Source organism: Zalophus californianus, chromosome 6, assembly GCF_009762305.2.
Source record: "Zalophus californianus isolate mZalCal1 chromosome 6, mZalCal1.pri.v2, whole genome shotgun sequence".
In the NCBI taxonomy this organism is placed as follows: Eukaryota; Metazoa; Chordata; class Mammalia; order Carnivora; family Otariidae; genus Zalophus; species Zalophus californianus.
The window spans coordinates 57,842,829-57,870,752 of record NC_045600.1 but is presented as its reverse complement, the minus strand read 5'-3'; the positions used below and the strand labels follow the sequence as shown (position 1 = coordinate 57,870,752).

The following is a 27,924-nucleotide window of genomic DNA, read 5'->3' as shown; positions in this document are numbered from 1 at the left end:
TTAGAAGAGCATCAGGCTTTGAAAGCCCAAAGAAAATTATTTCTGGGTCCTCTGTGATTTCCAATAGAGGGGAAAAGATGAGAGGCCCAGATCTCTCGGGAGATCTATCAACTATCAAAAGCCTAAAAAGAAGGCTTGGAGTTGGGAGAGAAGAGAAAGAAAGGAAAGTGTTCGGCATTCAGTCAAATACTGAGGCTAATGCCCACATTCTCTTTCCCATTAGTTTCTGCTAATATGAGGCCTGAGAAATGGTTTTGCCTGCCTTAAGACAAAAAGACTCTGCCCCTTCCTAGTTCTCCAAAACTGCAACCCGAGGTTTAGGGACATCTCCCTGTATAAACATGAAGTTTCTACGCTACAGATCAATGAAAAATAAGAGTAGTTCTGAAAACAAAGTTGAAGCTTTGAGCGAGGTGTTCATGGGCAAAAATTTGAATTTCCACATCTCAATATAATCATCCTTCCAGGCTAAGCTAAAATTGCCACCTCTTCTATAAAGATGTATCACACCATTCACTTGGAAGGATTCCTTTAAGTTTCCTTTAAATTTTGTATATCTCACATAGCATTTCTCTCTCTCTGTTCTGTGTTAGATATATTTCAGATCTCACCCTTCAGACTGAAAGCTCCTTAAAAGTGAGATGTGTCAGTCATCTTTATTCTCCTAAAGTTCCCTGCATAAAGACCTCAGCTGAATAAATGGTTCTGTTACTCATCATATAAACAACCTAGACTTTTAAAAGTATCTATGAAAATAAGACAGGTAGATTCTACAACCCAAGTGAAAAAATTTCTGTAAGATAAATCAAATTAGCTTCTTTTCTATTTATCTGGTATATCCCCATAAATTTGTTCTCAGGTAAAACGATACCATGCTGTAAGACTAGTTGACTGGTCAAGTTACTTACTTTCGGTACTACTGTAATTAGATCCCTTATATCAGATGGAAAGCTAATCTACCTCACACCTAATTCTACTCCAGAGTAGGGTTCCAGTGTAAATTTATTTCACCACAAATAAATGACTATTTGAAGGCAATCACAAAAATATAATACACTTTTCAATGACTATTCAAGCACAATATTAATTTCTCAGCTACCCCAAAACTTAAAACATTACCAAAAGAATAACCCAATACAACAGGTCCTATATTCTTATAAAACAGAAAAAGTGAGACCCAATGCTACTGTCAACAGTAAGAAAAGAACATGGACTTTTTAATCTACTCACCTGTGGATAAAGGGAGAAAGTTTCTGAAAATCTGAAGGAACTTGGATCATCTTTGTGATACTCTCCAAATTTCTGACACTAAATAAAATAAAATGTTAGTAATATATTGCCTGGCATACAGCTAAACCTCTTGGCTGTACATATTCTATTTTTTTAAAGTTATTACTCTTGGGGTACCTGGGTGGCTCAGTTAGTTAAGCGTCTGCCTTCGGCTGAGGAAATGATCCCAAGGTCCTGGGATTGAGACCCTAGTCAGGCTCTCTGCTCAGCTGGGAGTCTATTTCTCCCTCTCCTTCTGCCTCTCCCCCTGCTAGTGCTCTCTCTCTCTCTCTCTCAAATAAACTAAAAAACCTAAAAAAAAAAAAAAAAAAAAAAAAAAGCTATTACTCTTTAGAAGGCAGATACTTGATATGGGATAAAATTGGAATTACTTACAGACTTACCAAGAGAAGGATTACACCCAAAAAAATATATTTGAATTTGAGAAGCAAACAATACATTGCTCCGGCGCAACAACTCATCTTCAATGTTTTGATTTTTTTTAAACTAAGCGTATCTGATAAAGAATTCTTAGATAATGGCCAAAAGAGCTCAATATGTGCCCCTTAAGACTCTGTTGAAAAAGGACAACAGCCTGACAGGAAGATGCAACTATCAAAATACCACAGGGGTTGTAAAAGCAAGTTAATGATATAAAAGTCTACAATAGAAACAATGCCAAAAAAGAAAGAAGAGCTGAGGAAAAGAAAATCTGAGACAAACAGGTAAACTGGTAAACAAAGAAGAAACACAAAGGCAGAAATAAGGAAATAAAGTAAATGGAGGCACACATACTGGCAAGCGAGAAGTAAGCCCTCCATGATAATGTGACAAAAGGCAACTAAATAACTGAAATAATCCATATGAGAAAGTGCTCAGTACAGTGACTAACACTAAGCCCTCAACAAACATTAGCTTCTTCTTGTTCTTGTACAGTCTCTGATCTGAAAATTTTTTTATAGTACTTATGTAACTGGTCTATAGCCTGGCAATGTTCAGCACAGTTCTCACATATGATCAAGGGCACAAATAACAAGTAAAAACTAGCAAAGGATTCACTGCTATAGTTAGTGTAGTTGCTTTTGCTTCCTGGAATGTTCAACTATATGATTTATTTATGCAACTATGTATAGAGCACATAGAAAGGCATAATTGGTTTGATCACATTTTTGGCTTCGAGGAAAGATCATTTCAGAACTACTGTCACGCAAGAAAAGCTATGGTTGTAGAGCTAATCCTCAGAAAATAGATCTTGGTATCTGAAAATAAGAGTATTGTTGTCTTTAATGCCCCTTAATAATACTTCACTGATGAACTTATAGACTAAGAGAGTAATGTTCACTGTACAATATGATAGCCACTAGCTAAATGCAGCAATTTAAATAAATTGAAATTAAATAAAATTCCAGTTCCTCAATTGCACTAGCCATATTTCAAGTGCTCAACAGCTGTATGTGGGTAGTAAATACTTCTGTAATGGACAGTGCAGATTATAGAACATTTTCACCATTAGTGGAAAGCTCTCCTGAATTGTTGATCTGTATATCAGATACACCTGAAATCTAAAATGTCAAATACACTGAAAAGATTCTGTGAGCAAAACCAGTAGTCACACATTATTCAGAACTATTGATCACATTACAATATACACATTTTAAATTGTGCCTGGAATTCTGTTAAAATAAAGCATTAGGAAAATCTGATGTTATGGTTAATGAGGGTAATAAAAACACTATTGATTTTTTTTTAAAAGATTTTATTTATTTATTTAGCAGGGGGAGTGGGAGAGGGAGAAGCAGGCTTCCCGCCGAGCAGGGAGCCCAATGTGGGGTTCGATCCCAGGACCCTGGGATCATCATCTGAGCCGAAGGCAGACGCTTAAAGACTGAGCGCCACCCAGGCGCCCCAACATTATTGACTTTTATGCTTGGGTAACCATGGATTTCCAAAAGGCTAATTTTTAGAGTGGGACATATTTGATACTTATGTCCAAAATTTTTACTTGTATTATGAACATTTATTTTCATATCCCTAAACAATCATTTCATTTTTAATGGCTGAAGAGCTTTCCACTATATTAAAATATATACCATAACAATCTTATCCAATCCTTCATTATTAGCATTTGTATTTATCCTGTTATATCTCTAGAATAAATTCTTAAGAGGTAGAATTTCTAGGTAAAAGGCAGTTTTTAAGCTTCTGACATATGTCATCAACTGCCTTCTATACGTAAGGTTATACAGATGTTTATAAAAGTTGTACAGTTCATACTCCAAACCTACAAGCTATGAAGCTGTCTTTCATTTCCCTGAATACTAAGCAACTTTTAAGCATTATTGTTTTTCTAATTCTTATTAGTTTGACAGATAAAAATTGTTACCTTGTTCTAACTTTGATTATAAATAAGATTGATAATTTTTTCATATGTTTACTGGTCATTTGCATTCCTTCTTTTGGTAATTCCTTGTTCCTGATCTTTACTCAGTTTTTACCCATATCTTACTGATTTGTAAGAGGATATATATACGAAAATTTCCACATTCTGTTATATGTATAAGAATATGTCGTATAAGAATAAGTCATACATACTAGTTGGCATTAAATTTTGATAATAGTATTTTTACCACACAGATTTTATTTTTTTAAGATTTTATTTATTTGAGAGGAGAGAGGGAGAGGGCACAAGCTGGGAAGAAGGGCAGAGGGAGAAGGAGAAACAGACTCCCCGCTCAGCAGGAAGCCCGATGCAGGGCTCCATCCCAGGATCCTGGGATCATGACCCGAGCCAAAGGCAGACGCTTAACTGACTGAGCCACCCAGGCACCCTTACCACACAGATTTTTAATTTCACTTTAATGTAATAAAACCTTTTATTTTATTTTTTTAAGATTTATTTATTTTAGAGAGAGAGAGCAGGGCAGAGGAAGAGATAAAGAATCTGAAGCAGACTCCCTGCTGATCTTGGAGCCCAACGTGGGGCTGGATCCCACAACCCTGAGATCATGATCTGAGCCAAAATCAAGAGTTGGATACTTAACCAACACCCAGGTGCCCCTATAATAAAATTTTTTAATATTTTTATTTAACGGCTCCTGTTTTTTATTTTGTGTTAAAAATCCTGCATCAGGGGCACCTGGGTGGCTCAGTCAGTTAAGCATCAGCTCAGGTCATGACCTCAGGGTTGTGAGATCGGGCCCTGCATCAGGCCCCACACTGGATGTGGAGCCTGCTTAAGATTCTCTCTCTCCCTCTGTCCCTCCCGCCTTCCCTCCTAAAAAAAGAAATCTTTCTGCATCCAGAAGTTAAATGTGTATTAACCTAATTTTTCGATAAATATAGCCAAACTTTATCACAGATAACAATACAAAATTTGCAAAACTTTTTAAAAACAAACATATATTTCTAATCTTTGAGTTACTTTTCTTTCAAAGATTTTATTTATTTCTCAGCCAGAGAGGGACAACACACAAGCAGGGGGAGCAGAGGCAGAAGGGGAAGCAGGCCCCCGCTGAGCAAGGAGCCCGATGTGGGACTCCATCCCAGGGCTGTAGGATCATGACCTGAGCCAACTGAGCCACCTAGGCATCTCACTTTGAGTTACTTCTTAAAAATTTTTTTGAACACTTATCAAGTGCCTTGCATTAATTACTGGAATCATGAGGAATAGTCCTTATTTACAACCTAACCAAAACACTAACACAGATGAAAAAGAAAAACAGACTGAAGAATAAAGAAGGTATATCAAAGATCCATGGTTTGAGTTATTTAGAAGTAATAAGATTGGGCAGATAAGGCAACAATAATTTTCTTTAGGAAAATAACAACACTTAACAAGAAATCTAGTCCTGTCTTTAATTTAGTAACTATTTATACATAAAGGCAGACACATAAAAGGCCCTAACGGTCAAAGCCTAACCTCTATAAGAAAATGGTAACGACAAACGTGGTCATCTTTAAAAACAGCACAACAGGGGCTCCTGGGTGGCTCAGTCGGTCAAGCTTCCGACTCTTGATTTTGGCTCAGATCATGATCTCAGGGTTTTGAGATTAAGCCCCCCATCAGGGTCTGTGCTGGGCATGGAGCCTCCTGAAGATTCTCCCTCTGCTCCTCCACCCCCACTCTCTCTTCAAAAAAACAAAAAAACAGCACAATTAAAGTGCATGGTCCCACTGGTATAACAAGAAAAAAGCTGGCTGGGGTAGGATTTGCCAGGAAAGTCCCAAGGGTCTCCTGGGCCAAGTCTGATCAGATGAACTGTTTATCCACTGTAACTAGCAGCACAGCTAAAGGGAAAATACAATTTGTGGTTAGAGGGTAAACCAATGGTCAAAGAGGAAAAAAAAAAATCAAATATCAAGTTTAAGTTGTAAAAAGGGTATCATTCAACAGAAAAGGTCAGGAGTCAAAAAAGTAAGGAACAAATCCATGAAGGTGGGCACAAGATGGACCCAAACAAGAGGTTTGGATGTAGGTGACAAATCAAATGTTGACACCAGTATCTTAAGTGATTATGACCAAGGGGAGCAAGGGCTTACATTAAAAATGTCAGAAGCAAATGTGGTACAGTACCAATCTGGCCATACAGTGCCCATTATCTACAAAACATTTTTTAAAAAGATGTTCGGGTTTTTTAAAAGATTTCTTTATTTATCTTAGAGGGAGACAGAGACAGAGCATAAGCAGGAGAGGCAGAGGGACAGGGAAAGAGAATTTCAAGCAGACTCCACACTGAGCAGGGAGTCCAATGCGGGGCTCAATCTCACGATCCTGAGATCACAATCTGAGCCAAAACCAAGAGTCGGCCACCCAGGTGCCCCAAAAAGATATTTATTTTTAACGAAAATTAGTCTTAGGCATCAAGAAAAAAGAAAACAATTATATTCACTATGCCAAATTGAAGAAGTTTGTTCGTATAATTTCATAGATTTTTCTTCATTAGGAAAAAACTTAGAAAAGTATAGTACCTAAAAGGTATTATTAACCCCTTCTCTGTGTTATCACTGTTATAGCTGAAATTTCAGAAGTACAGAATCAATACAAAAAATGAATGTTAGAACAGCCTCTGTAACAAAGGCTCATTGGTCATCACCTTGAGCTTCACTTCAACTGTATGCCAATTTGATTCAATCAATTAAAAGAATGTAAAGATACATTCTCACCACTTTTACCATAGATCAGGGTCTCTTAGTCACTATGGGTTCTGTAAGAGACTGTGTTTTTTTTTTTAATTTGTTTTTTGAACTTTGCATACCACATGATGCCAGCCACAGTGATAGACGGTTTCCAAGTTACCTGTTAGCAATTTCTCTTAGGCACCTTTCAGTCCCATGTGTCAGTATGCAGTAGGACTATGCTCATTTGGAGAACTCCATTCTCAGTTTTTGACGTATGATAAGGGAGGCCACCAATAACTGGTAAAAGCTATTTTGCACAGAAAGCAGGGCACTAGTCTGGTAATGTCAACCTCTCCCTCAAATTACCTCCACCAACTTCCTCTTACACACATTTGCCGACTGACTTATAGGAATAGACAAGCTATACTGGTGTGGCAGAAGATAAGAGTAAAATATTTTCATCATGCCATGACTCATCTATTCTCTATCCCCAGAAGCCTTGTGCTGCTATTGTAATGCTATAAAATTACAGAATGTGTAGAAGTAAATTATATTGTAGGTTTTGTAATTTTTACTTTTTGTAACTGTCTCATTTAGTTCTTTACAAGGCCATTCTGTTTTATATATTAATAGTGTTTGTGTGTTACAAGCATGTCAAACAATATGGCAAATTTGAAGTTCGGGTGTGACAGAGAGAGAGAGATTCAAACAGAAGCCCACAGAGAATTCTGAAGAATTACAATCTTCTGAGTCATTTCACTACACTTAGGCAATAAGAGACACAGAAAAGGTCAATCTTTACAAATGAAACCTACTTATCAATGGGTTTTATGCGGGCTGATAACTGAAGCTGTACTATTTAGTTTTGTGTCACATGTGACAGTAATGCAGTAATATGCAGTAACAGTTCTAGCAAAACAGCAAAAGCTTTACTACAAACCACAGCCATTTGGCAAATAAAGGTGCTGATTACTTTAAACACCTTCTTCTCAAAACAACAAAGTGTTTATTAAAACAAAGTCACATTCATTGAAAAGGCTCAGGAAGCAAGCTCTTTCAGGTTACTAACTTCTCACCCAGAAAAAGAAAAGTCACAGAACTAGTAATAGAACCTACTAATACCAATATATAAAATTATAGTAAGTAAAATGCTAGGATAAGATGCAGTCTGAGCGGTGTCTGGGTGGCTCAGTTGGTTAAGCTTCTGACTCTTGGTTTTGGCTCAAGTCATGATCTCATGGCTCATGAGATCGAGCCCCATGTGGGGCTCCGTGCTCAGTGGGGAGTCTGCTTAAGACTCTCTCTCACTCTGTCCCTCCCCCCACTCACGCACACACACTCTAAAATAAATAAATCTTAAAAAAAGATGCAGTCTGAGAAACTGAAAAGGTTCCATTTTAAAACAATATAATAAGTGAATGCATTGATAACATGTCACATGATGCTAAAGAGGTTTACACAATCAGCTGAAAAATAACAGCTTCTCTATTCAGGTTGATGAGCCAACAGATTGCACTGTCATGTCAAACTGCTAAATGGTAGTGTGATTCAGGAAAATGTTTCTGCTGTCCCAAACTAGCAAAGGTCAAAATATATTTAATATTTTATCGTCCTATCTAGAAACAATGGTTCATCTTGGAGGAACTGGGTTGGCATTTGTACCGATGGTGTTCAATCAGTGGTTGACTCTATGAGAGGTTTTATGCCTCCTCTTGAAAAGAGAGGTTAGTATAAAAACACCTTTGAAGGTAAAGTGGAAAAAAAAAAAAGTCCTGGATGATACTAAACAAAGACTAGTTCACTCAAGAATGTTTTAAAAACTTCATGAAAATCCAAACAAAGTGCAAAACCTGTTACAAACAGGAATCTAATAGCTTAGCAGAGAGTTCTCAACGGGGTGTTTGACTAAAATAATAAGCCAGAGTTTGCTGAGTAAAAATGTAGCATTAAGAATAAAATTTAATTGGGGCACTTCATTTTGAGGGGTGTCTGGGTGGCTCAGTCAGTTAAATGTCTGCCTTCCACTCAGGTCATGAGCCCAGACTCCTGGGATCAAGCCCCACAACAGGCTCCCTGCTCAGCAGAGAGTCTGTTTCTCCCTCTCCCTCTGCCTCTGTGTGCTCGTGTTCTCTCTCTCCCTCTCTTTCTCAAATAAATAAATAAATCTAAAAAAAAAAAAGAATAGAACTTAACTAAGCATTGTGGGTCCAAATATAAGTATTGGGTTCCTGCTATATTAAAAACCCAAGTAAATCAGCATTATCAATAATTTTACTAACACACATTTTGCTAATAGATCCAGATAATCAATACTTACTTATATTTTTGTATGTTAATGTATATAATTTTTATATCACAATTAACTCCTCTTAAATACTAAAACCATGGCAATGAAGAAAAAATATGCAAAAAGAAACCTAAAAAAATTTACAATAATTTAGGATTAAATTTGGAACAATATGATACCAGCCCCCAAAAAAGAAAAGAAAAAAAAAAAAAAGAATAGGTTACTTAGGTGTCACTTTTTCTTTTAAGGAAAAAAGGTATTTTAGTTTACTGGAAGAGATAAATATACTTACTATTCATTACTATGCCTTTCTCAGCAACTTGAATAGGAATCTCTCATACAGTCTTTCAGTTAAATTGTCAAGTATGTTGAAAGAGATACTTAACAAAAGCAACAAATACTTACAACAAACAAAAGCATATAGATTGAGAAAAGTGCAATGTTTACTTCTTACCAGTCGAATGAGCTGTCTGTCTAGCCATCTAAGTACATCTGGTCCTTCCTCTGTTTCTGCTCTATAGATTGCCAGCCGGGCCATAAGAATGGCAGCTGCCTCCTGGTCAAAAGACGCAGCAATGTTTTGGATTTGAGTTTGAGCATCTGCCCAGCTAAAGGCAAGAAGAAAGCATAGAGATGCTGCTGAATTACTCAAGTCACAATATCACAGCTGGCCACCACACAGATTTAAATTAAAATGATGCAGAAAATTACATCAATATTTGAAAATTCCAACATTACATAGAAAACCAGCATTTTTAAAATCACTAATAGCAGTTTCAGTATAGCATTATTTTTCAGAAAAATATATCCAAACCTAATAAAGTCCTCTAATATAATTGTAAAGATAGATCTCCAAACATATTCCTTAAAACATTAAGATTTTTTTATTTTATTTTATTTATTTATTTGACAGAGAGAGACACAGCGAGAGAGGGAACACAAGCAGGGGGAGTGGGAGAGAGAGAAGCAGGCTTCCCGTGGAGCAGGAAGCCCGATGTGGGGCTCGATCCCAGGACCCTGGGACCATGACCTGAGCCGAAGGCAGACGCTTAACGACTGAGCCACCCAGGCGCCCCAAAACATTAAGATTTTTACAAGTAAAGAAAAAGCACAGGTATATATGTGTGTATGCATGTGCACACAGATACACAAGTCTCTGTATCAGACTTTCAATTTTATTTCTTCAATTTTCTAAAGGCAGAAACATGGAAATACAACAAAAATAAAAGTTTTCCCCGCAGCCTAAATAATTCTCATTTACCAACCTGGAAAATGAACAAAATTACCCAAAACTGTTTTCTCATTTGGTCTTTAATTCAACTATTAATGATAAAAAATTATATAATTAAAGTCTCTTTGTATTCTTTTCTCTCTATGCTAATATACTGACTACAACTAATCAAAAGTTAGTTAAGTGAAAATTTTAGTTTAAGGGATTAATTTGCTATTAAGGATAAAACAGCAGTCATTTATTAAATTCACATGTTCTATAAATCCAATCAAGTCAAACTGATCCTGCGTAGACACAGCAACAGTTTTTGTTTGTTAGTTTAATGTTTCACAAAGTTTTTTTTTTTAAAGATTTTATTTATTTATTTGAGAGAGAGAGAGAAAGAGAGATAGAGAGCACGAGAGGAAAGAGGGTTAGAGGGAGAAGCAGACTCCCTGAGCAGGGAGCCCGATGCAGGACTTGATCCCGGGACTCCAGGATCATGACCCGAGCAGTCGCCTAACCAACTGAGCCACCCAGGCGCCCTCACAAAGTTTTGTAATACTTCAGCTGATCCTAATTCTAAAGTACCTCACTTTAAGCAAGTCTGGCAATACTTAAGGACTTTTGAAAAGCTACACCACTTTTGCATGACTCAAAGATGTAAGGAGTAATCCCCAGAAAATTCAGGCAGTAACATTTTGAAAAATTCTTCTCTCTTCTTCCTCTATTTTTAATTTTTTTCAAATACACAATTTTTTAATATTTTCCAGATGACTAACAACCGTTAAGTATCTCAGTCTAGTGAAACAGACAAGAGGCAGAAAAGAATGAGAATGAGTAAAAGAATAAGAACTAGTAATTTTGAAATTGTTTTCTAATGTAACTTAAACAATGAGTGGTTATACTAATAGTTTAAGTATTAAATTTTAATTTAAAAAACTCAAAGAACTCAAAATAAAATTATCAAAATCAACATTTTCCCAACTTAGATGACCATGATATTCACTTGCTTCAAACTGAAACATAAAGATGACATTTTAATTACACTGACAAGTAAACACATGCATATTTACTAATTAAAACTTATTTAGCTGTAACTTAAAAATTGTGCCCTTAAAATCAAGTTTTAAGAGTTTACTCACATGGTAAAATCTGTCTTCTGCATTTCCAATATCCCCATTTCACTGTAATTCTTACAACTAGTTTCAAATCAAACTTATTTTATTTTTTTAAAGAAATATATGGGTTTTCTTTAAAGATTTATTTATTTATTTGGGAGAGAGAGAGAGAGCACAAGCACTCTGTACTAAACAAGTGCCCTCCTTAATGCCCATCACCCATCTGGCCCATTCCCCGCCCACCTCTCCTCCAGCAACCCTGTTGTACTTTATAGTTAAGAATGTGTTTTAAGGGTGCCTGGCCCAGTTAAACATCAGACTCTTGATTTCAGCTCAGGTCTTGATCTCAGGGTCATGAGTTCAACCCTTGACATGGAATCTACTTAAAAAAAAAAAAAAAGTCTGGTTTATGGTTTGCCTTTTTTTCATGCTCATCTGTTTTATTTCTTAAATTCCATGTATGAGTGAAATCATATAGTATTTGTCTTTCTCTGACTTATTTCATTTAGCATAATACATTCTAGCTCTATCCACATCATTGCAAATGGCAATATTTCATTCTTTTGGATGATATTCACTCAACCATCCAAAGCAATAAAATATTTATATATATATATATATATATATATATTTTTTTTTTTTTCCACCTCTTCTTTATCCATTCATCAGTCGATGGACATCTGGGCTCTTTCAATAGTTTGGCTATTGTTGATAATGCTGCTATAAACATTGGGATGCATGTGCCCCTTTGAATCAGTATTTTTGTATCCTTTGGGTAAATACCTAGTAGTGCAATTGCTGGGTCATACAGCAGTCTTATTTTTAACTTTCTGAGGAACCTCTATCCTGTTTTCCAGAGTGGCTATACCTGTTTGCATTCCCACCAACAGTGTAAGAGGGTTCCCCTTTCTCAACACACTCGCCAACATTTGTTGTTTCCTGTGTCGTTAATTTTAGCCATTCTGGCAGGTGTAAGGTGATATCTCATTGTGGTTTTGATTTGTATTTCCCTGATGATGAGTGATATTGAGCATCTTTTCATGTGTCTGTTAGTTATCTGTATGTCTTCTTTAAAAAAATATCTATTCATGTCACGTCTTCTGCCCATTTCTTAACTGGATTATTACCTAACTTTTAAAAACTTTTCACTTTAAGAATATTTTAAACAGGGGAACCTGGATGGCTCAATCAGTTAAGCGGCCAGCTCTTGATTTCAGCTCAAGCCATGATCTCAGGGTCCTGGCACCAAGCCCTGAGTTGGGCTCTGAGCTAAGTGGGAAGTCTGCTTGAGGATTCTCTCTCTCTCTTCCCCTCCCCCTCCCCCTGCTCATGTAACATGCTCACTCTCTCAAATAAATCTTTAAAAAAAAACAAACATTTTTAATTTTTTTTAAAGATTTTATTTATTTATTTGACAGAGAGAGACATAGCGAGAGAGGGAACACAAGCAGGGGGAGTAGGAGAGGGAGAAGCAGGCTTCCCACAGAGCAGGGAGCCCGATGCAGGGCTCGATCCCAGGACCCCAGGATCACGACCTAAGCTGAAGGCCGATGCCCAACGACTGAGCCACCCAGGGGCCCCCCCAAAAAACATTATTTTAAACATAAAAGCTATGACTGGTGGGGTGCCTGGGAGGTTGGTTAAGCATCTTAACTCTTGGTTTCGGCTCAGGTCATGATGTCAGGATTGTGAGATGGAGCCCTGCGTCCAGCTCCACACTCAGTGCAGAGTCAGCTTGAGAGTCTCCCTCTCCCTCTACCCCTCCCACTCATTCTGTCTCTTTCTCTCAAATAAACAAATGAATCTTAAAAAAAAGAAAAAAAAAGCTATGACTAGAATAAACTCCTATATATCCATCATCTAGATTTATCAGTTGTTGGCATTTTAACATTTGCTTTATCATTCTCACTTCTTTCATACACAAACATACTTTTTCCTTTGCCAAACTTCTTAAGTTAGAGATATGATGACCTCTCCCTTGAAAACTTCAATGTATATCTCTTAAGAACAAGGCAATTATCTTATATTCTTATATAGCCTTAATTATCACATTCATGAAATTAAACATTGATATAACATTATCCGATATATAAACCATATTCAAATTTCTCCAATTGTCTCCATAGTGTTCTCTAGAGCAAAATTTCTCCTGACACAGGATTTAACCCAAAATCACATATTGGCTTTAGTCATAACATTGCTTCAATCTCCTTTAATCTGGACTGGTTACTAATGCTTTGCTTGCCTTCCAAGACATTTTTGACAAGTCTAAGTCAGCAGCTTTATAAAATATCCCTCAACTTGGTATGTCCAGTGGTTTCCGTAAGAAAATGTTTTGAATGTCCAATTTAAGTTGCACATTCATGTGCCCACGCACGTGTGAATGTGTGAGTATTGAAGGGGCATAAATAAACTGACATGTTTGCCAAGAATCAAAACATCCAAGTTCCTGATCCGAAATATGAACAAATCCAAGTGAATGCTCAGTCAGTTGGCATTTTTAGTTCAAATGAATAATGTATTTTCTTGACATTGGTCCAGGATTTTAAGTCAAAGCAAGGTAAAAGAGGAGGACAGTAAATCTATGCACAATCCTTTGCTAAGCAATAGACCACCCAACCGAAACTCAGTTCAAGCATAAGGCTAATGTCTGTCTCTCACCAAAACAATCTCATGGTTTTCAGGAATGAAGCCAGAGTTTAAATACAGTTCAATAAAATGAGAGCTCCAATGCTTTCTGTGTCCATTTTCTAGCCCATGCTTAAGTCAGGTAAGTTTATACTAATCAACTCTCTCTTTTGCCTTATTCAGGATATATCATATAGATATGAATAAGAAAAGGCATCTGGTATGCCCTATTACTCCCTTGTGGAAACTGTAACTACCTCAAGAAATGTAGGACATGACTTTGTTACATAAAATGATACCTTATAATATTAACTGTTAAGAGACTTTCACCTTTTGTGGTCTCAACCAGTACTATGCAAAGTGTGGTATGCAAACCCAGTGCCAGTTCGCCATGAGGTAAGAAGAGAAACTAAGAGGGTGCCTGGGTGGCTCAGTTGGTTAAGCAACTGCCTTCGGCTCAGGTCATGATCCTGGAGTCCCAGGATCGAGTCCCGCATCGGGCTCCCTGCTCAGCAGGGAGTCTGCTTCTCCCTCTGACCTTCTTCCCTCTCATGCTCTCTCTCTACCATTCTCTCTCTCTCTCTCAATAAATAAATAAAGAAGAGAAACTAAGAATAAATGTTTAGAAATTTTTAAGCGATTTAACAAAATAATTTTTTGTCCAATAAATCTAATAATAAAAATAGGGACTTGTATTTTGAATTTTTTAAGTTTCTAGTAATTCATTTTTATCGTATTTAATAAAAGTATTAGTCGGGCGCCTGGGTGGCTCAGATGGTTAAGCGTCTGTCTTCAGCTCGGGTCGTGATCCCAGGGTCCTGGGATCGAGTCCCGCATTGGGCTCCCTGCTCCTTGGGAGCCTGCTTCTCCCTCTGCTTCTCTCTCTCTCTCTCTCTCTCTCTGTCTCTCATGAATAAATAAATAAAATCTTTAAAAAAAAAAAGTATTAGTCTCCAAAAAATTGGAAGGAAAAAAACAACTGTCCTTTCACTACAGAGTTTTGAGGACTGGTCTATTCCACATCATATAGCAGACCAAGTATGTTAAAGAGCTTTGCCTTCCATAGCCTGCCCCCAAAGTACCTAATCCACAAATAAGCCAGTGAATAAAGCTTGGTAAATGAATTAAATGACTAATAAAAAACTGAAAAAAATACATAATAATAAAAGTAGCTAAGAACTTTATCATCAGGAGCACTTGGGTGGCTCAGTCGGTTAAGCATCTACTTTCAGCTCAGGTCATGATCCCAGGGTCCTGGGATCAAGTCCTGCATCAGGCTCCCTGCTCAGCGGGAAGCCTGCTTTTCCCTCCCCCACTTTCCCTACTTGTGCTCTCTATCAAATAAACAAATAAAATCTTTCAAAAAAAAAAGCTTTATCAATTGAAAAGTAATGCTATTATTATATGTATATATATATTATTATTGCCTATTATAGGATAATGTTTATTAGTTTTTCTCCTCCTCTCAGAGGAATATGGTAAATAAAAGAGTATTTTGAAGAATGTGTGTTAGGAGTCATTTTTTAAGTTACTTCACAGTTCCTAACAATGAATATTTTAGCCAATAAGCTGGATTAGAAAGAAATAAAATGCTATTAGTCATAAATGTTCACTTTCTTGTTATAGATGTTGCTCAAAACAGAAACCCAGTTTGGAAACATGACCCAGAATAGTTTTAATATGCAAATTAAATCTCTAACAAATACAACTTACTTCCTAGCGATGGTGGTCACTCGGATGCGTCTCTGCCCACTTGAATGCTGATACTGAGTCACAAACTGGATTGCACCACGCCCTCCTTGAGGAATTGGAGCATTATGCTATATAAAAACAAGAGTAAAATCTAAGCAAAATCTATTACAGTGTTATCATACAGTCTCCCTAGCATTAATGAAATTCATTCTAAAATCGATTAGAAGGATGTTTGTTTCCAATGCATACCAAACAATTGTGATTTGCCACATAAAAGAGAAATGTTATCTGGGAAAGGGGAAAAATGATGAAGCATAAGAGAAGTCAGTCCAGCTAGGATATCAATTTCAAGTAATATATAATCAGAGGGATGTGAAAGAACAAAATGGAGAGAGAAGTGTAAAGAAATTAACAGATATGGCAAAGGCATAAGTAAAGCAATTTCGCCAAATAGTAGCTGGATAAAGAGAAACTGAACAAGTCCTTCTCCCCTCAGTATATGAGATGAAAACAGAACTTTTAGGAAGATAATCACGTGATGAACAGATGACTAATGGAAAACCATTAATAAGAAGAACCCAATGGTAATTTATAATAAATGATCCTCAGAAAGAAATAGCAAGTGGTCAATACGAGAAACTTTGTTCACGACCTTTGACAATAAGCATTCTTTATTTCTTTATTTATTTGGTCAGTAAGAGCCACTATTTTTTCCACAAATTCTGATGGATAAACAAAAAAATTCCTGTACCGGTCTTAGGAAAGCTGACCATTAATATTTTGTGGTTCATTTTATGCCTAATTAACTACTGGTATATAAGTCAGTAATTTGTACATTATATCATTCCTAATATAACTTCCTCCTATACCAGAAAAAAAACTTTTCAAATATTAGAATCTTTACCTTCCAATCGTTTTCTATGAATTTTGACATATTAAACTTTCTTGTAGGGGTTTCATATATTGTTATATACCCTGTGGCAACTAGGAGGAGCTCGATGCCTAATTACAAAAATGCAGAGCTAGTACAGAATTTATTAAGATTTTATTTATGCTTCAATTTTATATTAAGACAGAAAAAATAAAAAGAAAACTGAGACAAAAAGCTGGGTTGCCCAATGTTAGGCATTTGCAGGTCTCCCTAACATCTCTTTCTATTATAGTTTATCCTCTTACCAAGGAGTTTAGTCTTGCAAAACAGAAAATGACAAACAAAAATTCCAAAACAGATTAATCTTCAAGTCATAATTACTATTGGAAAAAAATATGAAATATTTATGGCCTAAATTGAGTACTTCTAATACAAAAAGTCATACCTGATTGACAACCTCAAAATATATAGCTAAGGTTGTAGTGGGGCTGAGTCCACATATCTTCCACTGACAAGTGCCACCTGTTCCTATTTCCTGTAAAAATAACACACAGTATGTGTGAAAGCTAGAGAACACAATTTTTTAAAAGATTTTGCTTTTTGGGGCGCCTGGGTGGCTCAGTTGGTTAAGCGACTGCCTTCGGCTCAGGTCATGATCCTGGAGTCCCGGGATCGAGTCCCGCGTCGGGCTCCCTGCTCAGCAGGGAGTCTGCTTCTACCTCTGACCCTCTTCCCTCTCGTGCTCTCTATCTCTCATCCTCTCTCTCTCAAATAAATAAATAAAATCTTTAAAAAAAAAAAATAAAATAAATAAATAAAAAAAATAAATAAATAAAAAAATAAAAGATTTTGCTTTTAAGTAATCTCTATACCCAAGGTGGGGCTCGAACTCACAACTCCAAGATCAACAGTAGCATGTTCCACTGACTGAGCCAGCCAGGCACCCCCAATCTATTACTATAATATATATTAAGGTAAAAAGGGGAGGAAAAAACTGCAGTAAGAAAAACTGTTTCACATTTCTAACTAACTTAATGAATGTTAAAAGCTTAAGATTTTTAAAGGTCATATAAATGTTATTAAAATCAAGCAATTCTTACACAAAATTATAATTCAAATTCTTGCTAAGTATTGATACAAATTCTTCATATTGTAGACTTTAAAAGTATACATATTTATTTTTTTATTTTTAAAGATTTTTATTTATTTATTTGACAGAGAGAGCACAAGCAGGGGGAGTGGCAGGCAGAGGGAGAAGCAGGTTCCCCGATGAGTAAGAAGCCCAATGTGGGACTCCATCCCAGGACCCTGGGATCATGATCTGAGCTGAAGGCAGATGCTTAACGACTGAGCCACCCAGGTGCCCCTAAAAGTATACATCATTTAATGATTAAAAAAAAATACACCATTTAATGACATAATTACAACTAACACTATCCTTCTAACCAACTATTTAATCTGTGTAAAGAGTTATCGATTTAACATAATATATGCACATATGAATATAGGTTCTCTAGATCAGAATTCTATAATGTAAGCAGTCTGATTCCCAAAAACATGTCTTAGATATGAATTTTTACCATGCAAACTGCTTCAAATTAATTTTTAAACTCTGTATTTTTAGAGATGATTACTCACTTTGTTATCTGTCCCATCATCCTCTCTACAGCTATATAATTCCACCATTTTAAAGTATATTATATGACCACTAGATGGGATAACAAAAAAGAAAGGAACTGAAACTAAAATCTGGCTAACTTGGTTGCTTTGCTGGAAATCCTACTAACAAAAAAAAATTTTGTATTTCGACTTTTAGAAGTTTCCAAATTTCTAAATCACAGTTTTTGGGTTTTTTTAGACACACTGGGGCAAGGAATAACTTAGGCATAAAAAATAGGAGATTGGTTACAGTACAAAAGGTTTAAATTTAGGGGTAGATGTTAAAAGGGGTAAGCAAAAGGAGTGACCACAAACAGATTATACCAATGGAAGCTGAACCACATTCTACTGAAAACTTAGCCCACATAATAATTTTGAAAGGAATGCTATAGACTGCCACTCCAGGTCTCTTGTTGGTCTGCCCTTTGAATTAACTATATTTTCTTTTTAGAGTAAAGGTGACTTACATTTTCAGATACACAAGGTCCTTTAGAATTGAGAGACACACAGGGTCCAATAGCTCCTGAAATCTTTATTTCCCTTGAGGTCTGCAAAATAAGAACACAGTGAAAACTTCAGTGTAGTCAAAGATAAGTTCAAACACACTCAACTGTAAGTATGTAAGAATAGACATTTTTTTTTCCATATTTAAAACTTAAAAGTCAATGAAAACATGCTAATGTTAGAAATAATGAATCACTGGGCACTTCTAGGTTGGTAACTCCCAAATTTAAAATCTAGTCCTGGGCGCCTGGGTGGCTCAGATGGTTAAGCGTCTTCCTTTGGCTCAGGTCATGATCCTGGGGTCCTGGGATCTAGTCCCGCATTCGACTCCCTGCTCAGCAGGCAGCCTGCTTCTCCCTCTGCCTCTCTGTCTCTCATGAATAAATAAAATCTTTAAAAAATATATATATACAGCTCACTATAACTTTAAAAATAAATAAATAAAAATAAAATAAAATAAAATCTAGTCCCGACCTAACTTTAATACTCTATTTCCAACTGCCCATAGGAGGTCTCCATTTGGAAACTTCACCCTCAATTCAAAATAAAACCATACCAAAAATTCATACATCCTATTATAGGAAAAGGGAAGGAAAAACAAAATAAGGGAAATCAGAGAGGGAGACAAACCATAAGAGACTCTTAACTACAGGAAACAAATTGAGGGTTGCTGTAGGGGAGGTGTGTGGGAGGATGGAGTAACTGGGTAATGGGCATTAAGGAGGGCACATGATGTGACGAACACTAGGTGTTACATGCAACTGATCTCTGAAATTAATAATACACTCACTATACGTTAATTGGATTAAAATTTAAAAAAAAATTCATACATCCTAATCCAAAGCCTTAAACACTATCTTGTTTTTCCTCCCTTAGAAAATCTGTCACCAAGATTGGTTTCTTTCCAATCTCTACTGACACCAAAATTTAAGCTATTGTTACATTCTATCAAAAAAATTAGGGGGCGCCTGGGTGGCTCAGTCTGTTGAGTGTCTGCCTTTGGCTCAGGTCATGATCCCAGGATTCTGGGATCCAGTCACACATCGGGCTCCCTGCTCAGCAGGAAGCCTGCTTCTCCCTTTGCCTCTGCCACTACCCCCTGCTTGTGTTTGCTCTTTCTGTCAAATAAATAAATAAATAAATATAAAATCTTTAAAGAAAAAAAATTAGAAAGCCTAATTCACTTTTCTTGAGATTCTTTTTCCTGACAAACTGAATACTATTGTCAGACAAATTTTTCCCGAAACACTGTTCTTCACTAATTTACAATGGCTTCTTCTGCCTAGACATGCATCTCCAAACTACAACCAACCACATAATTAAAACTATTTCCCTTACACTGCAATAAAAACCATTCACTCTCACTGGGAAGTTTCCCCAAATATACCAGACTGATTCTCACTTCTTTACCTCTCCTCACGTGGGATCCTAACTAAAATGTGTTCTCGTCAACCAACTTAAAGTTTGCCATCTTTCAAAACCACTATAAGTCACTATAAAACCACTTATCATGAAGAATAAATTGTAACCTGCATACATTCATGTTTCTTCCCTAAACCTTTACATGACTTTTATAATCTGTTATTATACTCTATCAAGTGTTAATCTTATCTTTCTTTCAAAACTAAGTTGCTTTTTTTTTTTAAAGTAGGCTTCATGCCCAATGTGGGGCTTGAATTCATGACCCTGAGATCAAGAGCTGCATGTTCTATGGACTGAGCCAACCAGGTACCCCAAGGCTAAGTTTCTTCTTAAGAAAACCTGTGCCTTAAAAACCCCTGAGATCTCTATAATTTCCTTGCCTAATGCTGGATATAGAGCAAGCATTCAATAAAATAAAAAGATTAACAAGAAATATTTAATGGAAATTCAAAATCAACATGTTTATAATACACTTGTAACTAACACTAAGCCTTTGGGTTTTTTGTTTTGTTTAAAGATTTATTTATTTATTTTAGAGAAAGAGAGAGAGCGGAGAGGGGAGAGAGAGGGAGATGGCGAGAGAGTATCTCAAGCAGACTCCCCTCTGAGCCTTGAGCCCAATGCAGGGCTCGATCCCACCACCTGAGCTGAAACCAAGAGTTGGATGCCCAACTGACTGTGCCACCCAGGTGCGCCCAACCCTTTGGATTTATCTGAAGTGAACGATAGAAGTGAGTAATATCAGGGGCACCTGGGTGGCTCAGTTGGTTAAGCGACTGCCTTCGGCTCAGGTCATGATCTCAGGGTCCTGGGATCGAGCCCCACATCGGGCTCCCTGCTCCGCGGGAAGCCTGCTTCTCCCTTTCCCACTCCCCCTGCTTGTGTTCCCTCTCTCTCTGTCTCTCTCTGTCAAATAAATACATAAAATCTTTACAAAAAAAAAGTAATATCAACAACCTACCAACCATAAAACAATTACTGATTATCCAAATGGTATAGAATAGGTTTCTCCTAAGTTAGAAACTAATTCCTACAACTAACAAAATCTAGCATTAACAATAGCAAACACAACACTAAAAAGATAAAGCACACTTAAAAAGAGTTAAATGAAATTTTACCTATATAGTATCTTCTTTTCTAACAATTATTTGGAAATGCTCAAGTAATATTTCATGTACATTTAATGATGACACATTTTCCTGGTAAAATTTCTAATTCTGGTTTTCGATATAAAACAACCACTACTTGTAAAGCTTATATTGAATTTAATTAATGATTTTTTTAAAGATTTTATTTATTTATTTGACAGAGAGAGACAGCAAGAGAAGGAACACAAGAAGGGGGACCTGGAGAGGGAGAAGCAGGCTTCCCGCTCAGCAGGGGACCCGATGTGGGGCTCGATCCCAGGACATTGGGATCATGACCCGAGCTGAAGGCAGACGCTTAACGACTGAGCCACCCAGGTGCCCCTGATTAACTGATTTATTTTATTTTATTTATTTATTTTTTTAAAGATTTTATTTATTCACTTGACAGAGAGAGAGACAGCGAGAGAGGGAACACAAGCAGGGGGAGTGGAAGAGGGACAAGCAGGCTTCCTGCTGAGCAGGGAGCCCGACGTGGGACTCAATCCCAGGACCCTGGGATCATGACCTGAGCTGAAGGCAGATGCTTAACGACTGAGCCACCCAGGTGCCCTGATTTATAATATTTTAAAATCACAGTCAAGCCTATAGATTTCTCTTGATAACATACCATACATGTCAAATTTTGGCTCTTACCTTTATTTCTAATGTACCACCAAAGCCCATTTTAAACTGTCCATGCATATCTTTGGTAAAGACTCTTTGGAAAGTCTGCTTGAATAAGGAAGTGTTGAAAGAGTCACCCATTACCATGTATCCTCTGCATGGAAAGAAAAATAACGTATGTGACACAAGTATTGGGTCCATGTGTTAAAACCAGAAAAGTAAATTACCTTCCAATACTACCAACAAATTTTAAAGATACTTTCCAAAATGTGCTATATTACCATTAATTTTAAAAACTCAAATATATGAGACCATCTTCACCCCACAAATAATCTCAATCCTGAGGGTATCTGAGTGCCCCTAACACTTGCATTTGTCCTTGGTAATTTACTAATGTTATTTTATAAATAGATAATACAGCCACACATTACAAAATTCAAAAGGTACAAAATGGTAATCTTAAAAACAAATATATACCTCTGTATGTATATATTTGCATATACTGTCTCTGTGTATATCACATCAAACTTAACAGGATCACACCCAATGAATGAGAAAAGGAGACTGAAGGACCATTTTCACTTTAAGCACTTATGTACTGCTTGATTTTTTTCAGTAAGCATATACCTATTTTAATTTTAAGTTTTAAAAAACATTAATGGTCAAATAAAAAAAACTGAGATACCATTTTATTCTAATAGATCAGCAAAACTCACAGTTTGACAACATATTCTGTTGATGAGGCTGTGGAAACAGATGGGAGTGCAAAATGATGCAACCTGAATGCAGGGGAATTTGACAATATCTAACATAATTACCTATGTGTTTTCTCTTTAATCTAGCCAACCCACTATTGGGAATCTATCCCAAAGATATTCTGGAAAACAAAAACAAAAAGCAGAATATATGCACAAGGCTATTCACTACTTCTAGTAATAAAAGATTGGAAACAATCCAGATAACAATCCAGATAATCATCTATTAGAGACTAGTTCAATAAAATATGGCACATCCACACAATGAGGTAATATACTGCTATAGACCACTTTCTAGGGTATAAGTGAAAATGCGAAGTGGGTAAAGTTCTGTAGAATTTTCTGCTGCTCACAGAAAAAGGAGATACATACACCCATACACTCACATGCATACAAATATATTTGCTCATATTTTTAAAACATTTTAGGTAGCTTTTAAACAAAATACAATCAAAAATTAAAACAGGCAAAAGAATAAACCTGATATAGCATAATTAATGGTAATTTTATTTTTGATACTGTGAAACTCTTGATTTATGTTATCTCTGATGCTATTATATATCTTTATTTATTTAGTTGAGAGAGCGAGCGAGCTAGGGGAGAGGCAGATGGAAAGGGAGAAACAGACTCCCCGCTGAGCAGGGAGCCCGACATGAGGCTCGGATCCCAGGACCCTGGGATCATGACCCAAGCCGAAGGCAGACACTTAACTGACTGAGCCACACAGGCGCCCCTATATTTTTGTAAATGTTGTTTTCTCTGTTTGTCACCAGTATACAAAAATAGTTGAATTTTGTACACTAACCTTGATCTAGAAGTCTTGACAACATATTAATTCCAACAGTAGCATATAAATTCTTTCAGACTTTCTTTTACAAACATGTCATCTCTGATGATCTATGTGATCACTAAACCTGGTAATGCATACTACATTAAAGACAACTTACACCACCCCACTTATCTGTTCCCTTTTACAGCAAACCTCTATGAAAGAGTTGTCTATACCCTTACTACTCAGTGTGGCCCTTGGCCCAGCAACATTAGCATCACCAAGGATCTTGTTTGAAAAGTAGAATTCCAAGTCCCATCCTATGCATGGTAAATCCAGAACCTGTACTTTATAACAAGATACCCAGCTGATCTGCATATGTGAAAGTTTGAAAAGTTGTAATCTATACCAGCTGTTTCCAATCCCCCCTTCGTATTCATCTTCTAGATCACTTTAAGTCAACATTCACTGCTCTTAGGAAGGTCACCGATGACCTTTGCAGTGTTGAATTGCAAAATCTTACAATCTCATCCGTTTTTACTGCTATTTAAAAGAAAAAAAAAAACACACACACCAATGTTCTGACAGCTCCCACATTTTTATCCCCAGCCCAAACCTATCTCCTGCACTCTATGTTGTAATATCCAACTGCCTACTCAACACCTCCTCATGGATGTCAAATGGCATCTTAAACCAAACATGTTCAGAACCGAACTCCTAGTCTTCTCCCCAAATACTCCTTTCCACAGGCTTACCCATTTCAATAAAGGGCAATCCTTCCAATAGATTTCCTTTGGTTTTCCCAAATCCCAGATCCAATCTATCAGCAAATCTTCTACCTTCTAAATACACCCAAAACCCAACCACTTCTCCGCCACCACTTGGTATTCCTGTATCCCTATACAGACTTTATGTAGACAACTGAAGTCAGATGGTCCCTTTAAAACATTACAACAGATCATATCACTCCTCCACTGAAAACTCTCCAGCGATTTCCCATCTCACTCAAAGTAAAATCCAAAGCCCTTACAATAGTCAAAAGACCCTCACAATCTGTCCTTCTCACTCACCCCACTCCAGCTAAAAATCCAACACCCTATGATGAAAAAAAATCTCAACTAAGGACAGAAAATTCTTCAACCTGATAAAGGCATCTACAAAAACCCACAGCTAACATCACACTTAATGGTGATAAATGAAATGGTTTCCCCCTAAGACCAAGAACAGACAAATCTATTGACAGAGAGTAGATTAGTGGTCTAGGCTGAGAGAGGGGGAGAGGGAGAAGAAGGAAGCAGGAAAGGGGAATGACTGCTAATGGGTACAGAGTTACTTTCTGGGGTAATGTTAATGTTCTAAAACGAAATTTGGTGATGGTCGCTTGACCTGTGAATACACCAAAAACAAAACATTAAAACTGTAAGCTTTAAATGGGAAATTTTATCATGTGCGAATTATATCTCAAAAAGCTACTACAATAATAAAACAATGACTGCACAATATCAAGACAAGCTTTTCAAACAGAACTTGTGCCTTTATAACTGAATTTTCGAAAAAATTTAAAGTGAGCTTTACTGAAAGGAGTATCAAAAACTGTTAACAGTTGTCCTGGAGTGGTAGGACGACGACTGTTTTTCTTAAACTGCCATTACTGGTTTACATTTGTAAACTGTAATTATCAGTCTATAATTGCAAAAACTGTAAAAACTATAAATACATACCCAGTAAGGTTGGGACAACATTTCATCTCCAGGAGACCTGTCTGATCTAATGCACATGCATAGATATCAATAACATGACCAGTCGTAGCAGCTCGATTAGCCAATGCTTCAAAATGCTATAAAAGATTTTTTTAAATTAAATCAAATCAAAGTAATGCACAAATGTAACCATCCTATAAATCATTTTTCCCATAAAGAGATCAAAATAACCTAAAAAATACTAAAAGAATAATCATAATTTAAATGTGATTATGTTCTAATTTAATTTTCTATAATAAAAAATTTCTCATTTTACAGTAACTTCTATAAGCCTGACACTTTCACATTTTGAAAGCATTCTTTCTAAATATACTCCTAAATGAAGCTAACCTTGGAGAAAAGGCATATCAAACATCTTGCTCTTCATACATGAACATAGTAGAACAACACAGAACTGTTTTTCCTGAGTAAATCCACATCCAGGTAACAAAAACATCAAATATAGAAAAACAGTAACAAAAGCTATTAGATAAACAAATAAAAAAATACTTCTGAAGCTCTAAGAAAAATTCCAAACTCAAAGGGAAATTAGGTAGCAGGAGAAAAGCATCCAGTAATAGTGACAAAAATTATGTTATTAATTACACTTTTAAAAATATTATATATAATGACTACCAAAAAGAAATAAGAGATAATACAGCACAACTAAACTAAAATTGTGAACTCCAGAGAATCTTATTTTTTTTTTTTTTAAAGGGACATTAACAGCAAAACCAATTCAGGGTAGTCAATAGTCAAAAGTGAAAATGTACTGCCATGAACCCAAATAAAATTGAAATAACATGAACAGAAAACAACTCACAAGAAAATGATAGACTATCCATGCTATGTACAATGTATGTATCTACAAGACAGCCTCTTGGAAATGAAAAATTGGAAAATGAAAGAAACTTTTCCAAAGCAGGAAAGATATTCTTTTATTTATTTATTTATTTATTTGAGAGAGAGAATGAGAGATAGAGAGCACAAGAGGGAAGAGGGTCAGAGGGAGAAGCAGACTCCCTGCTGAGCAGGGAGCCCGATGTGGGACTCGATCCCGGGACTCCAGGATCATGACCTGAGCTGAAGGCAGTCGCTTAACCAACTGAGCCACCCAGGCGCCCAGGAAAGATATTCTTTCAAATGAATATTTAAAAAGCACACAGAACTTCTCTCTGGAATAATCTTTAAAGAGATACCTATTGGTGCTATTAAGCCTTTAAATATTTAAAACCAGAAAAATTATCAAGAAAAAAAAACCTATTTCTCCAATTCTGAATAGAAGTTACAATATCAGACTTTGCAATATCAGATTTCTTATCATCAAGTATTTGTATTCTTCCTCTTCCATCAAATGAATTTGTCTACTAAAGCAAAAAGGCTTAAAAACCAAAATTACCTTAGTTCCCTTTTTAACATATTTGGCGTTGTCTTTTTCAATGTCATGCCATGATCTTATAGGTGTCTTCAATTCATCTCCAACCACCATTCCAGGCCCCTGAGTGGCTGGACCGCCAATGAACATCATGATACGAGCACCAGTGTTGGGAAAAGTACACTATTGGAAAAAAGTAATCTGTCAAAAGAGTTTAAAGGAAAATACAAGGATACACATTTCTTTTTTTTTTTTTTTAAAGATTTTATTTATTTATTTGACAGAGACAAAGTGAGAGCAGGAACACAAGCAGGGGGAGTGAGAGAGGGAGAAGCAGGCTTCCTGCCGAGCAGGGAGCCCAACGCGGGGCTCGATCCCAGGACCTTGGGATCATGACCTGAGCCGAAGGCAGATGCTTAACAGCTGAGCCACCCAGGCGCCCCCAAGGATACACATTTCTAAAAGTAAATTTTGACATATTCTTTCTAGAAACAGGAAAGCATACATTTTCCAAGAAACAACTAAATGTTTAAAATGAAATTTAAAAACAGGGCATTTGAATAACTCTCTTTTGAAATCCTATACTAAATAAGAGTACTTTCCTAAGTTTAAAATAATCTATAAACCTGATCCCTATAAACAAGGATGCTTCTCATGCTTAGCTAATCCTAGACTGGGAGAAGTAGAGAAGAGTAAATAGAGCACATCTTCTTTTTGTTGTCATTTTATTTTTTATTTTTATGTCTAAAACACAAGCATATGTTTCTAGTTCAAGATGATGGAGTACTCCAATCTACCTCTCCTTTCTCCCAACGTATCAGCGACATTAGAAAAAATGGTATTATTTTTTAAATAAATAAATAAATAAATAAATAAGAGTGCTATCAGTAGACCAGAAATTTTGAGGAATCCAAACACAGTGGATTACAAAAGTTATGTCATTTATTTATTTTCTAAAGCTATAACATAACGTGAAAAATGTGCTCTGAATTTTTGTCCAGTAACTATGGAAATTGCAAATAAAAGCATTTCTAATACGACTACATAAATTTTTCTAATTATGGAACAAATTAGAATAACTATACACATAGAGAAGGAGATGTAAACTCCATAATGATATTAATAAACAAATAAACTCAAAGTTTGATGAGGAACAGGATATTTGCATGGATTCAAAGATCCTCACCATCTAATGTTTATTAATTACAAGAGGCGAGGAAATGAGAGTAATTCTACAGTGGAGAAACCTGCAGACACAATCTTAGTAAGTGACCATGGTGATTGTATCACCTTGAATGGGGCAAATGAAAATTATGGGCCACCTGATAGGGTGTAATGAGAATAGCATTATTTGTGATATTCCTGCCAATGATGCAAGACCTAAATCTAATTGTGAGGATACATCAAAACAAACCTAATTTGAAAGAGTCTATGAGATAACTGGCCTGAATCTTCCAAAGTATCAAGGTCATGAAAGTAAAAGAAAAGCTGAAGAACTGTTCCCAACTGAAGGAGACTAGACAGACATACCACTAAATATATGTCTCTGAACTAAATCTTTTTAGTAAAAGAAATTATTGAAATAACCAGCAAAACTTGAATGGGGTCTGAAAATTAGGTGATAGTAATGTATCCGTGTTAATACTCTGATTTTAATAATTGTATTGTGGTTATGTAAGAAAATATCCTTCTTTACACGAATTCAAATCAAGTATTCAAGGGGTTGAGAATGTACCAGCAACTTAAACAGCTCA

The 27,924-nt window shown here is 36.3% G+C and overlaps 1 protein-coding gene across 5 annotated transcripts in view; it reads right to left on the bottom strand.

Moving 5' to 3' along the window:
* SEC23A (Sec23 homolog A, COPII coat complex component) overlaps window positions 1-27,924 on the bottom strand; it is a 72,435-nt gene that overhangs the window by 18,254 nt on the left and 26,257 nt on the right. For 4 of the 5 annotated variants that reach the window (XM_027569835.2, XM_027569836.2, XM_027569834.2 and 1 more), the window contains 8 exons: window positions 26,195-26,353; window positions 24,778-24,893; window positions 21,563-21,686; window positions 18,323-18,403; window positions 16,642-16,731; window positions 15,347-15,453; window positions 9,129-9,282; window positions 1,231-1,308 (listed from right to left, as the gene is read on the bottom strand). In XM_027569835.2, the coding sequence (XP_027425636.2) occupies window positions 1,231-1,308; window positions 9,129-9,282; window positions 15,347-15,453; window positions 16,642-16,731; window positions 18,323-18,403; window positions 21,563-21,686; window positions 24,778-24,893; window positions 26,195-26,353 (909 nt within the window). The remainder of the gene's footprint in view (window positions 1-1,230; window positions 1,309-9,128; window positions 9,283-15,346; window positions 15,454-16,641; window positions 16,732-18,322; window positions 18,404-21,562; window positions 21,687-24,777; window positions 24,894-26,194; window positions 26,354-27,924) is intronic. The other variant, XM_027569838.2, reaches the window with a different exon arrangement.